This window comes from Bos mutus, chromosome 7, assembly GCF_027580195.1.
Source record: "Bos mutus isolate GX-2022 chromosome 7, NWIPB_WYAK_1.1, whole genome shotgun sequence".
In the NCBI taxonomy this organism is placed as follows: domain Eukaryota; kingdom Metazoa; phylum Chordata; class Mammalia; order Artiodactyla; family Bovidae; genus Bos; species Bos mutus.
The window spans coordinates 82,936,699-82,950,276 of NC_091623.1; the positions used below are offsets into that span (position 1 = coordinate 82,936,699).

The 13,578-nt window shown below is 59.2% G+C and overlaps 1 protein-coding gene across 1 annotated transcript; it reads left to right on the forward strand.

Moving 5' to 3' along the window:
* The first annotated feature begins 1,993 nt into the window (after positions 1 to 1,993).
* BSG (basigin (Ok blood group)) lies at positions 1,994 to 9,097 on the forward strand. The gene is made up of 7 exons (XM_005892730.3): positions 1,994 to 2,245; positions 6,763 to 6,919; positions 7,194 to 7,276; positions 7,393 to 7,806; positions 8,157 to 8,181; positions 8,309 to 8,381; positions 8,484 to 9,097. The coding sequence occupies exons 1-6, from the start codon at positions 2,002 to 2,004 to the stop codon at positions 8,376 to 8,378; spliced, it is 993 nt and encodes a 330-aa protein (XP_005892792.3). The 5' UTR covers positions 1,994 to 2,001; the 3' UTR covers positions 8,379 to 8,381; positions 8,484 to 9,097.
* Positions 9,098 to 13,578: the final 4,481 nt, after the last annotated feature.

Consider the following 13,578-nt stretch of genomic DNA (forward strand, 5'->3'; position numbering starts at 1 on the left):
CAGCTGGCAGCCTGCCTCTTTCATCCAGCACGTCCATCTCCATACTGCTCCCTGCGGGCTCGCTGAGCCTGCCAGTCCCAGGCCCCAGCCCTGCTGGCCGCAGGAAGGGTCCTCGGCTCCCCTCCCTCACCGCCTCCATATCAGCAAGTCCAGGCTCCTCTACCACGCCCTTCCAGCCCAGGCTCTGTCAGCTGACCACCCCCACCTCCTTCGGCCCCAGCCAGCTACCCACCATCACTTCCCCGCACAAGGCTGCCCCGAGACTCACAGCTCAGCCCTTCCCTGGCTGCTGCCCCCTCCTCATTCATGGGTCACCTCCAACATCATCACCTCCAAGAGGCCTCCTGATCCACATCACCCCATTTTTTAATTGAGATGATTCACTTACCATACAATTCACCCATTCGAGCATAAAGGGTTTTGGTACATTCAGAGTTGAGCACACTTTACCGCAATTAATTCCAGAACTATCCATCACTCCACAAGGAAGCCCCGTCCCCACCAGCAGTCACTTCCCATCTCCTCCCCTAGCCCCTGACAACCAGGAACCTGCTCCCTGTCTGTGGATCGGCCTGTTCTGGACATTTCCCTTCAGTGGTATCACACCCTGTGTGTCCTTCTGTGTCTGCTTCTCTTACTGAGCATCGTGTTCTCAGGGTCCCTCCACGTGGTAGCGAGTTTTCAGTTCTCCTGGGCACACACCTAGGACTGGCATTGCTGGGTTAAGTTATCACTTCATCTCCTTTTGAGGAATGGAAGCACAGTTCGTTCCACCTCCTCATCAGCCCTGCACAGGGCTCCACTTTCCCTATCTCATTATTTCCTGACCTTATAGTGGCTGTGAAGTGGTGTCTCACTGTGGTTTCCACTTGCCCGCCCCTGAGCACCTTCTCATGTGTTTATGTTGTCTATTTAGGTGTCTTTTTTTGAAAGCTATGTTTTCAGATCCTTTATTTTGTAATTGGGTTATCTGTCTTCATTTAAACTTTTTAAAAAGTTGAGTTAAAAAAAAGTTGAGTTGTAAGTGTTCTTTATATATTCTAGGTACAAATCCCTTATCACATATATGCTTTACCAGTATTTCCTTCCATCAGGTGGATTGTCTTTTCACTTTCTACTTTGAAACAGAAAAGTTTTTAAGGGCTTTCCTGATGTGGCTCAGTGGTAAAGAATCTACCTACGGGTGCAGGAGAAATGGGTTTGATCCTGATCCCTTATCCAGGAAAATCCCACATGTCTCAGGGCAACAAAACCCTGCACCACAACCACTGAGCCTGTGCTCTAGAGCCCAAGAGCTGCAAATACTGAAGCCAGCGTGCCCTAGAGCCCATGCACGGAGTCTTAACCACTGGACCACCAGGAAAGTCCCCCAAAGTTTTAATTTTGATGAATTCCAATATATCTAATTTTTTGTTGTTTTTGCTCGTGCTTTTGGTGACATTCATAAGAAATTACCTAATCCAAGGCCACAAAGACTATATACTATATACCCTGTTTTTTGTGTGTGTCATTTTGCAAAGTATTTGTTGTAAAACACGGGCATCTCAGGGTATGCAGTCCAGCCAAATACAGGACGACTAGTTACGTTCAATTCGGACAAATGATGATACTTTCCTTGCAAAGCAGTGTGCATACACTGCACTGAACACCTACACTACGAAATTACTCATCCTTCACCTGGAATTCAAATGTAACTGCTGTCGGGCTATTTGTATTTGCTAAATCTGGCAATCTCACCCCAGGGGACATAGCCTACCTGTTCACAGTGATCCTCATCGCCTCCGTCGCTGCTTTTTTTAGTTTTTTGCACTGGGGCAAAGTACACAGAAATTGAGCATTTTAACTACTTGGAGCGTAAATCAAGCCAGAAAGAGGTGAGACTCCCGGCCCAGCCTGCCAGGCCCCGCCCCGTTTCTTAGCAACGTAACCACGCCCCTGGACACAGGGCGTAGCTCACCCGGGTGATTACACGGCTCCGCCCACTCGGCTTCCTTAGAACGAATGAGTCGGCCGGGGCTGGAGTGTGCGTACATGCGTCCGTGCGCGTGCGCAGGTGGTAGGCGACTCACCGTGCACGCGCCCCGCCCGCAACGCTGCCTGCGTGCGCGCGCCCGGCGACTGTCGGGTTCTTATAGTGCCGCGGGCAGCGGTTGCGCGGGGACGGCTGGACGGCGGGATATGGCGGCCGGTCAGATCGCGGTGTTGGGGCTCGTGCTGCTGAGTGCCCAGGGTGGCTTCGGGGCAGGTCAGGACCTTGGGGTGGGGGCGCGAAGCCTGTCGGTGGTCCGAGCTGGCAGGGAGCAGCTCGCCTTCAGCTCAAGGGGAGATCCTGGCCTCTGCGAGAGGGGGACCCACGGCCTGGCGAGGGAGACCCCGGCCCGGGCGGGAGAGGAACCTCGGACCCGGGAGGGAGACCCCGCTTGGGGGAGGGTGGGAGACCCCAGGGGAGTAGAACCCGGCTTGTGGAGGGAGACCCAGGCCCGGGGAGGGGGTGGGGAGGGAGACTCCGGGCTGAAGCAGATCTGCGCGAGGCATCTTATGAAGAGCCTTCCCAGCTCGGAGAGCTGGAGCGTAGGGCGCAGGGGAACCCCTGGCGCCCAGACACTGGCTGTCATCCGGGAGGTGGGTGGGCTTTTGTCCCCAAGGGGACCTGCGGCTCCCCGGCACGTGACGGCCCCTGAGGCGGGCCGGCTTTTCGGCCGGAGGGATTGTCGCATTCTTGCCAGGATTTAGGTCCCATGTCTCTCTGATCGTGCACTCAACCCCTGGGGTCGCCGAAACACTTAAACCTTTGTGAGGAGGCCGACACTCCACCTCCTCCAGTTTTGTCCGATTTCAGGGCCCAGGAGGAGGTGGCGATGGTCCACCCTCCTATTTTTATCGGGATAGGAGTGGAGGCACCGGCCGGGAGGGGAGGTGTTCCAAGGTCACCGTGAGCCACCCGACTCAGAGCAGGAAGTGTGGGGGGCCCAGACGTCTGTTTTTTACAGACTCTTCAACACGAGGCTCTGTTTGCCAAGCTTCCTTAAGGTAGAGGCAGCCTGTTTGGTGGGCAGGTCGGATTTAGAGAATGCTCGCCTGAAAATACATTAAGGCATGCCTTTCCTGGAGAAAACCCCACAGACTCTTTGCCTGAAAGACAGATTTTTTTTTTTTTTCTTGTGTGGATCGAGGCTTCACAGTTGGTTCTGGGTTAACGATTTATACTGACCGGCACACGGAGAACAAAGTGCAAACCAACAGGGTCTGGGTCTCTTTCCCAGGGGAGGCGGGAACAGGTGGGCTCTGAGCAGGGCGCCAGCTGCCTTAGGGTGTGGAAGGGTCTGCATTTTGGGGAAGCTTCCCCTGGTTGCTCCTGACCCACTTTAAGATCCAAGATCTCAGTCCACCTCTTTCCTCTTCCTTATAATCAAAGTGGCCCTTTATTGACCACCTCTGGGTGAGGCCCTGGCAGCTAGCGCCCTCCAGGTGCAGGCCTCGCTGGCCAGTGGGGCAGGAGGCCCTTTGTGGCCCTCTGTAGAGGGCCATTCCTCCGGCGGTCCATCACCCTTCCCTGTGGACTGCTCGCGTGCTCGTGCGCACGCACACACACACACACGTGTACTGGGTGGGGGGTGGGGTGGTCAGGACTGGTCAGTCCTGGGGCAGTGTCTGCCTCATCCTCCGTTTTCACTTTCCACCTTTTCCAGGGACTCTGGCAGAGACCGAAAAGTCTGGGTCCCATGTCCTTTTTCTGCCCGGGGTGAGGGCGTTCGTGGAAGTCTTTGCCTCTCCTGGCCAGGTCAGCCAGAAACTTGCCTCAGGGGCCTCTTCGGCCCTTCTGTCACCTGAGGCCCCAGGACAGTGTTCCTGCTGGGAGGGACCTGCCGTCCAGATGTGCAGGGTCCCCTGGTCCTGGCACAGCTGGTGGGCAGGCAGGGGCTTGCTCGCTGGTCCCTGTCTGGGTCTTGAGCGAAGGACTGGCCCCTCGCCAGCACAGTGGAGGGGTGAGCAGCCCAGGCTGGCCTTCCAGAGGTGGTCTCCTGTCTGCCTCGTCCCAGGAGCTCCCTCTGGGCTGTGTACCAAGGCCTGCCTGGCCCTGCGCCCGGCCCGGCTGCTGAGTGGGCACGGAGGAGGGGTGGCTGTTTTTAGATGAAGGTGACTTTACTTGAGAACGTGGGTTGCAGTCACATGGCCAGGAAAGGAGGAGGGTCAGGCGCCCTCCCTTCCTGGGCTCTGCTGCTTCTTGCCGGGGTCCCTGTGAGTCCTGGGGGTGCTGCCCGGGCCTCCTGGTGCTGGACTGGCTGGGGGTCAGGCTTGCTTTTCCCGTCAGTGCTTCCTGAGGGGCACTGGGAGGCGTCCTTCCTCGTGGCCCTGTCCTGGTGACTGTCAGTGTCGCAGGTGTCACATCCTTCGTGGTGGCCTTGGGTGGCTGCATCCACTGCACCCCACACACACACACGCACAGGAGGGACCCAGCCCTGCTGATGGGCAACCGGGATGGGGCAGATCACTCGAGGGGGTAGGATGACTCCCTTGCTGTGTGCAGCCCTCTGACCAAGCTTGGGGTGTTGGCCTGCAGGGCCTCAGCTGGGGAGACTCTCCTGGTTGATTCTGGCCCCACTGGCTCCTGTAGACGCCCTGGGTGAGGCTGGGGCCCTGCCTCTGCCCCTCTGAAAGCTGAGGCCTCACCTTGCTGCCACCTGGAGGTGGCCTAGGGCACTTCTTTTCTCACTCAGGAGGCAGGGTGGGGCCTGTATAATACCTGCCTGAGCTCCTTCCTAGCACCCTTGAGTCCGAGGGCCTTCTCTGGGAGAATGGGGACTGCCAGCCTCACTTCCTGCCCTGACTCACCTCCCAGCTCTGCACAGAGCTGCTGGTTTTGCAATCTTGGGAAATCTTGACAGAGAAACGGGTGACTGGAGGCAAGCCTTCGAAAGTGGCGCAGAGGTGGTATCCAGCCTCACACCCCTGTTCCTGTCACCACCTAGCCTGGGGGCTGAGTTGCCTGTGGGCTGCCCTGGGTGGTTAGACTTGAAGGTGGGCCTGTCCCTGGGCCTTGTGGCCTTCCAGGCGCATTCTCCTACACAATCTGTGTGCGCACATGTGCAGGTGCTGCTGTGGGAGAGTCCCGGGGCAAGGGCACCCAGAGCTGCCAAGGGGCCTCCTTTGCTTCAAGCCCTGCTGGCCTGTATTCTGAAACACCCTGTCCTCTTTTAAAGAAAGCCAGCAGGTGGTTGGAGGTGGGGCAGTGAGGACTGGCGCTCAGAAAGAGACCCCACCGGGCCGTCCAGTGTCTTGTCCACGGGCTCCCTTGGGTCTCCCTCCTCCACCTGAAGGAAGCTGGTGTCCCCCGAACCAGAACTAGAGCTGGGGTCTGGATCAGCCTGCGGCCAGCCCACCCAGGACCTAAAGCCGAAGGCAGCCCAGCTGTGAAGTCTGTCCTGGGATTCAAGCCTCAAGCCTGGACACTGGGGCGATGCCCAGCAGCCATTCCACTTCGTTCCACCCAGTCTCCTGGGTGGCTGGGAGTCAGTGTTGACAGAAGTGGGGAGTGGGGGCTGAGCAGGTTGTGCTCTTAGGATGGCCCCTGGTTGGGGTATTGGGCATCAGTTGGAGTTTTCACCATCTCCAATCACTCCACCAGCTTCTAATGCTTTGTCTGTGCTGTCAGATGGCACTGTGACCCCATTGAGGAAGCAGGAGTCCGGATGGCGGCCTGGGCTGCTTTCTGGCTGGCTGAGCTGTCCCAGTGCAGCCCTGGGCTGTGCTTTATGCCAGAGACCCCTGGGCTGGCTTATTCTGCGCATCCACCCTGGGAGTATGGCCTTCCCCAAGGGACACCTCGGGGGTGTGTGTGTGGGTGATGGTTCCAGAGAAACAGACACCTCCTGGTGGATGACCTGGCAGCCAGCTTTATTACAAAGTCCACTGTCCCCAGGCACAGTGAGAGCCCTGTTCAGCCACGGATCCCAGGGGGCTGACGGGAGTGTCCCCGGGACGCCTGCTCCCAGTGCTGGGAAAGGGCTGTGGTGTGGACATGGCTGAAGGTCAGCACCTGGAGGCACAGCCCGACCCCCAAGAGGGGTTCTCTTCTGGTCTGCCTCCTGGCTCCTCCCTGAATGCCTGGAGGTCTGGAGTGTCCTGCCTTGGTCACTGCAGAGGGACCTTCCCTAGCTCAAGCCCAGTTCCCCTCTCCAGAACCATCCACCTGCTTCTGACCATCTGGTTCTAAGTGGCTTCGCATTTTGGTTCCTAAAGAGAAGGTCGTAACAAATGGGGAGGTTTGCCTGGCTGGAAACGAAGTGGAATGGCTGCTGGGCATCGCCCCAGTGTCCAGGCAGGACACTCTGCATGGAGGCTTGGTGGCAGGTGTGGCCTCCTGGAAGGCAGGCACATCCAGCTGGGCTGCTGCAGCACCATGGCCTGAGCACACCTGACCCTCATGGTGGCCTTGCCTTGGTTGGGGGAGGGGGGAGTATACCAGGCCGTCCAGAGGGGGCAGACCCAGCACTCACTGTCCTGGTCCTTATTCTGGCATGAGGTGGGTGCTGCTGCTCCCCCCAGACCTGCGGCCCGGCCAGTGAAGACCATTCTCCCAGAGTCCCGCCCCAGATCCCAGGGGAGGACCTTCCAAAGCCCTTGTGCTTCTGGACTCTGGGGACTAGCCCTGGCCTCCCTTCCCCTGTGGAGGGGGCTGGGGCCCATGGCAGACTGACACCATGGGTTCTCCTGACGGATGGATTTTCCTGATGCCTTTCACATCTCTCCTTGGCTCCGTAGGGAGCAGGATCTGGACGAACATAGACAATGATGGCTCCAAAACACGACTCACCTGTGCCTTGAATCACAGTGCCACTGAGATTGTGGGCCACCGCTGGGTGAAGGGGGGCAAGGTGCTGAAGGAGGACGCCCTGCCTGACCTGAAGACGGAGTATGAGTAAGTGGGGCCACCATACAGATGGGTGTGGAGATGGCTGAGGCCCAGGATCCAGGGAAGTTCCCGGGCTGCCAGACTCCACCACCTTCAAGAACCTTCCTGCTTCCTGTGGATTGGGTTACCCCACTCCTGGCTCTCTGGGCCCTGCGACCCACAGGGAGCAGCTCCAGAAGCTGCCATGGGCTTGGACTGCAGCCAGGCCGGGGCTCCTGGGTGTGGTCCCTCCTCCCCGGGAACCTGCCCACTTCACCCTGCTCCCTGCATCCGCTTGCAGGGTGGACTCAGAAGACCGCTCAGGCCAGTACTCCTGCATCTTCCTTCCGGAGCACGCGGGCCGCACCGATCTGGAAGTGAAGGGTAGGCTCCAAGGGGAGTGGGGGCAGGCGCAGATCCCACCTTGGGGGCTGGGGCAGGGCAGCTCCACCACCATCTCTGGCTGGGGGTCAGGCTCCAGACTGCCCTCTTCCCCGCAGGACCCCCCAGCATCAAGGCCGTGAAGAAGTCAGAGCACGCCACGGAGGGGGAGACTGTGATCCTGGTCTGCAAATCGGACTCCTTCCCGCCAGTCACCAACTGGCTGTGGTACAAGGAAAGCGAATCTGGGGACCAGGTCATCACCAACAGCACCCAGAGCAAGTTCTTCGTGGTCTCCTCAGAGAGCCGCACAGAGCTGCACATCCCCAACGTGGACCTGAAGGAGGACCCCGGCAAGTACGTGTGCAACGGCACCAACTTGGAGGGCACCAGCCAGGCAGCCATCACGTTGCGCGTGCGCAACCGCTTTGCTGCCCTCTGGCCCTTCCTGGGCATCGTGGCCGAGGTGCTTGTGCTGGTCACCATCATCTTCATCTACGAGAAGAAGCGGAAGCCAGACGAGGTCCTGGATGGTGAGCCGGTGCCACAGTCTTCCACTCCCTCCTGGGTGGGGGACCCTGGGCCTCTCGGCGGGGATGCGCTCCCTTCCCTGGCAGGGAGTCTTCCAGCCCATGAGACCTGACCTCTCCTCTCCTCCTCACTGGGCTGCCTGGTGGGGCATCCGGGGCCGGGCACCTGCCTGCAGGGGTGCTCCAGGGTACCAGACCCACCAAGACCCTAGACAGCCCATGTGAGGGTGCCTGTCCCAGGGGCGGCTGAGGGCAGAGTGCTGTAGGTCAGGGCCACCCAGTGAGGGGTCTGGTGTGGGGAACCCCTGACGCCTGCCCCTTCTCTTGCATGTGGCTGCCTCTGCTCTGCTCAGATGAAGACATAGGCTCTGCTCCATTGTAAGTCCCCTGCTGGGGAGTGGGTGGGTGGGGGAGGGGCTGGGACCCCGATCCACCGGGAGGGGGTGCAGGGGTGAAGGAGTGGGGACTCCCAGTCTCGTCTTCCTGAGGACTCCTCTGCCCCTAGGAAAAGCAGTGGGAACCCCTTGAATGACAAAGACAAAGACAAGAATGTTCGCCAGAGGAACTCCAGCTGAGAGGTGAAGGGGAGGGGAGGGCACGGCAGGGGGCGGCGGGGGGCTGCTCCCGGGCTTGTCTGAGTCCCCACTTCCCGGGCTGGTCCGAGTCCCCTCTTCCCGCAGGACCAGGATGAGTCTACAGGCAGCGCAGAGAACAACCCCACGCTCTTCCCTCTCTGAAAACCCCCCAGCGAAAGCAGACCGTGTTGTACATTCAGACTACACATTTTGTCTCCTTTTTAAAAACTGAAGTAGGATTTTCTCTGTGTAGAATTCTGTTCCTTAGGAGCTTTGCTTTTCTTGTTTAAACATCTCGTGAGCACCCCAGACCTCATGAGGTTTGTGTAAGGCTCCTGCTGCACCTCCTACCCCACTGGTCCCCTGGGCTGTTGGTGTCCTGATGTATTCACAGGGCAGGGGTGAAGGCTCCTGCCCCAGGTCCATCTCTGAGGCTGCTGGGCTGGGCTGGGCTGGAGCCAGGTCCCTGCCCTTTGTGGAAGGTCACAGGAAGGTCCCAGGCTGTGTGCCGTGCCAAGCGTCCTGCCGTGTGGAGCCAGTGTTGTCAGGTCACTGCAGGTCTGACCACATGGAAGCCTTAAGCACATCCCCCTCACCAATGCCCCATCTGCACACACAAGAGGAAGGTAGTCTGGCCGACAGTCTCAGAGCCGCTGTGCTGGGCCTGAGCCCCACTCCCTACCATCCTGCTCACAATAAAGTCTGACCCTCGTCCTCTGTCCTCTGTTGTGTGTCTTTGCTGGGCCTGGGACTCACCAGGAGAGCTCGGGAGATGGGGAGGTTTAGCTGGTGAGGCTGAGACTAGAGCATGGCAGGAATGCTGGGGGCCAGGTGAGGGGGAAAGGTGGGAAGGGATAGGAGGAGCCCTGCAGCAGAATTGAAGACACCCGCTGGCTCTTCAGGCAGCAGCCCTTCTAATAAGCCTGTTTATGTCCTTCGAAGGGAACCTGGGCAAAACCAAGGCATCCTTCCCATAGGGCCCCCAGGTCGGGCAGCTCTCACACCAGCTGCCAGGTACCCCCCTCCTGGGCAAAGCAGTTCCTGTGTCTTGGGTGGGCCTCACTCAAGCTGGAAGTCTGTCCAGGAGGCATAGCGGGTAGGGGTGGGGGACTCAAGGAAGGGCAGGGCCAATGCCCTGAGACCCTCCAAGGGAGAAGAGAGTTGCCTGCTTGCCCATTCTGTACCCCAATAGCTGGACCAAATGGGGATGGGGCCAAACCCTGGTCTTGGGGAGCCTAAGCCCCAGGGTTGTGTGGTCCCCCAGGTGCCCTCTGGAGGCCTGCAGACCTTCAGGTCTGGATGAGGGGCCCGGACCCCTGCTTTTCCGGAGAGGCAGGGGTCTCAGTGTTGGGCTGGCTTTTCCCATATTTCCAGAGAAGCCAGAGATCTGGTGGTAGTGGTTTAGTCGCTAAGTCGTGTCCAACTCTTGCGACCCCACAGACTAGCCTGCCAGGCTCATCTGTCAATGGGATTCTCCAGGCAAGAATACTGGAGTGGGTTGCCATTTCCTCCAGGGGATCTTCCTGACCCAGGGATTGAACCCAGGTCTCCTGCATTGCAGGTAGACTGTTTACCAACTGAGCTACAAGGGAAGCATTTTTCAACACTGGCAAAAATTCCCTACATACCATGTGGATAAATTAGGCCCGCTGGCCACCAGTTTGAGGCCTGGTAGGTTCTGAGGTAGAATGGACATGCCTCTGCTCAGCAGATCCCACTGCACCAGGCTGCTGACCAGGTGTGTCACAAAGTCACCTGCTGCTCTGGTTCCTCTGAGCGCCCGTGGAGTGAGTAGGGGCACTTTACAGGTACTTTGCACCCCACAGCCTAGAGAAGATGCCCTCATTCACAGCAACTGAGGCCACTGGTTCCAGAAAACCAAGGGGCTGGGGCAGAAGGGCTGCTGCTGGCCAACCATTCCCTCCAGCCACCACCAGAGGGCACCTAGTGCACACCCCTGAGGGTACTGGTTCCCGGGAAGTCAGAGAATCGTGTCTAGAGGCTTTCGGTTGCCCTACCTGGTCCCAAGTGCCCCCTTGCTGGACACACTGGGCTCTGGGCCCCGGGCACCCACCACTTCAACTTCTCTGGACATCCCTACTGGGCAGTGTGGTCAGCACTGATGCACCTGAGGCTGGGTGTTCCTCCAGCACAGAGGAAGTGATGACAAGGCTGGACCTTCTGGGGGTGCTGCCGAGGCTGGGGCTCAATATTGGTATGGAGGGGGCATGGGTAGAGGTTCCCTTGCTTGGGGCCTGTAACCCCAGACCCCTGGGGCTCCACCCATTCTGCCAAACCCCTTTTTTGTTGTGCCTCGGGCACCCGCACAGCAGCTTGGGGTTCAGGAGGCAGTGCTGGTTTCTTCATCCAAAGTGTGCATCTTTCCCCAGGCAGCACCTTGGGGGACAGAGTGGTGGTCCATGTGGTGTGGGGAGGGGACCAGTTCCAAGATAGGCCACTGCTCGCAGGGCCGGGCCGTGGGGCACAGACACACGGCTCCGCGTGTCTCCTTCACCAAGTGTTCCTGGCTGTTCCTGGAGCACGTGTTTGGTGAGTGTGGCAGTCTGCGGCTCCTGTGCCACAGGGGCTTCCTCAGTTCCCCCCAAGGGGATGTCACAACCGTGTCCCAAGATCCAGGGAGACTGTCTGCGGCAAACGCCTGGAGGCTCACGACCTGGGTCTGTCTTGAGGTCCAGTGGCTGAGGCCGGGGCAGGACTGGGTGTGCCTTCCCTCTGGGCCACAGCCCCAGCTGCCCACCCCGTCCCTGGGCCCACCGCCCCTGGAGGCACCCCAATGTACCACGGCAGTGGGCAGTAAAAGACGGACTGAGGGGTCTCTCCCAGCAGCAAAGGGAAGAGCTGAGAAGGAACAGCCCAAGGTGTGGGGGTCCTCAGACCCCGGTCCTCCTGTGTCCTTGTGCCCTCACCAGGCAGTTCTGGGGCTCTGTAGGGAAAGGAAATTCCAGGCCAACAGAGGACCCGCCCTCGCTGTGCAGGTGCCAGGACTCAGACCTGGGCAAGGGGCACTCTGCTTAACTAAGGCCATGGGCCAGGCAGGGCCTGACAATGGCATTCATGCGGGCACCCCCGACCAAGAGTCTTCCTCCTCCTCCAAAGTCAGCGGTGCATGTGGGCGCTAGGCCGCCATGCAAGGCTGAGGAGTTGTTTGGTATTTCCCTTGAACTTAAACTCTGGGCCCCTCTCTCGCTGGTCCCCGGCCTGCCAAGACCCTGGCCTAGTCTCAGCTCCTTGGCCTAAAGCTGTTTTTCACTCAGAGGGTCCCCAGACTGTAGGCTCCATGACTTCAAACCTGGCTCTGGCCCGACTGAGCAGGAAGTGTGGGTGGTGTGCTGAGGAGGTGCTGAGAATCTGTGGCAGGGGGCTGGACAGCCAGATTTCAGGACAAAGGCTCCAGGCCCCGCCTGCTGGAGGCCCCCGGGCCCAGAACGCGATGCCGGTGAGGAAGAGGCAGAGACACAGGGTGGCAAGAACTGGGCTTTCCTTCCACACAGTGGGGGTCCAGCAGTTAGGACAACAGACTATTAAGAGTTTTATTCCATCTGCACTGTCTGGTCTCCACCCCCACCATCTCTGTGTGCTCATCTACACCTCCCACCCCCTGGGGCCTCAGTGTCCCTTCTCCTCCACCAGCCAGGCATCACGTTGCCCAAGGACCTTTGCATAGGCGGTGCTGTCTGCTGGACCCTCTTCCCACAGACATCCACAAGGCCCCATCCCTTCTGTCGGGTCCTGGCTTGGCTTCGGACACCACCCCTAACATCTCCTCATCCCCTGTCCTGGCTCAGGCTGAGCTCTGAAGGATACAACCATGTCTGCTAACATCACACCTGCCATGCTGACTGTAGCCTCCGCTCGACTGTCACCTACCAGGGTAGGGATGGCCTGTTAGGTTCACTTCTGAATCCCAGCCCCTGATCAAGTGCCTAATAAGTATTCATTGAATGAAGGAATGAATGATGCTAAGAACACTCTGGCTTGGGCAAGTGGTAAGAGTGGGAGGGAGGGACAGGGAGCCGGATGGTGGCCTGGCTCAGGGTGGAGCCCGTGGGTTGGGGAGGGGTCTGTAGGAGAGGGGTTGGGACCCTGTTCCTCTGTGACTCACAGGTCCCTGGTGGCAGGGTGCCGTTGTGCCCCTCCAATGTCCAGTGGGTCCTTGGGCTGAGCTGTGGGCCTGCCTCCTCCCTGCTCTCAGCCCAGAGCCCCAGGGCTCTGGCGGTCTGCCCAGACTGACATCTTCCCAGGGTGAGCATGAAAGATCCCCCTTCAGCCAGAACACACATCTGCCCAGGGCGGGCGGCAGCCTGGCACTGCAACTCCATGGCTGCCCAGCCCCTCTCTCACAGACTCAGGACAGACGGCAGCCCAGCCCCTCTCTCACAGACTCAGGACAGACGGCAGCCCAGCCTTTCCGCCCATCTGGCTGCAGGTCTGGCTGAGGGCACAGCAGAGATGGCCCCCTGGAAGGCCCCTTGGGGCCCAGAACAGTCTAGAGGGTGCCTGAGATGGCCCAGTTCAGCCCACCCACTGTCCACATGGGCCCATCCCTCAATCAATGTTGAGTACCACCTACTGTGTGCACTGTCAGGGCCCTCTCCAACCTCACCATCCTGGTCCTGACATCCAGGTGGATGGAGGCTCCCAATATGATATCAAGTCTGAAAGCACTCAGAAGGCCCGATGGTCTTTGGAGGCCGAGGTCCCCCACCCTCCCCCACTTCTCCAGGCCCTTCCTAATCTCTGCTCTCTGTCTGTCCATCAGAAAGCTCTGGTTGAGCTGGGGTGTGGACTGGAGGCCAGGAGGAGCCCCAGGGTTGTGGCCTATGTTACCTAATGCCAGGAGTCACCCCCACCCCCAGCCTGGCTACAGCCCCCAAAGCAGAGCCTCAGGTGTTTTCCCAGATCTGGGGACCCAGAGTTGAGGGGCCGGCTGGGGCCTGAGCCCAAGAGGCAGAGAAAGGAGGCAGCCCAGTGGGGATCACATGCGACCATCTGGTGAGAAAGGGTGGCAGACCCTGGGTTCCCCTGTGATTCTGGGTAACTTCCCACTTTAAAGTCCACCTGCCTTTTGGGAGATCCCACTTCTCACTGTTTGAAAGTGGGATCCACAGCATCCTTGGGTGGTTCTTCCTCTTGGCCTCATCCTGCCCAGTTCAGCCTCAGTTTCCTCATATGCGGGAGG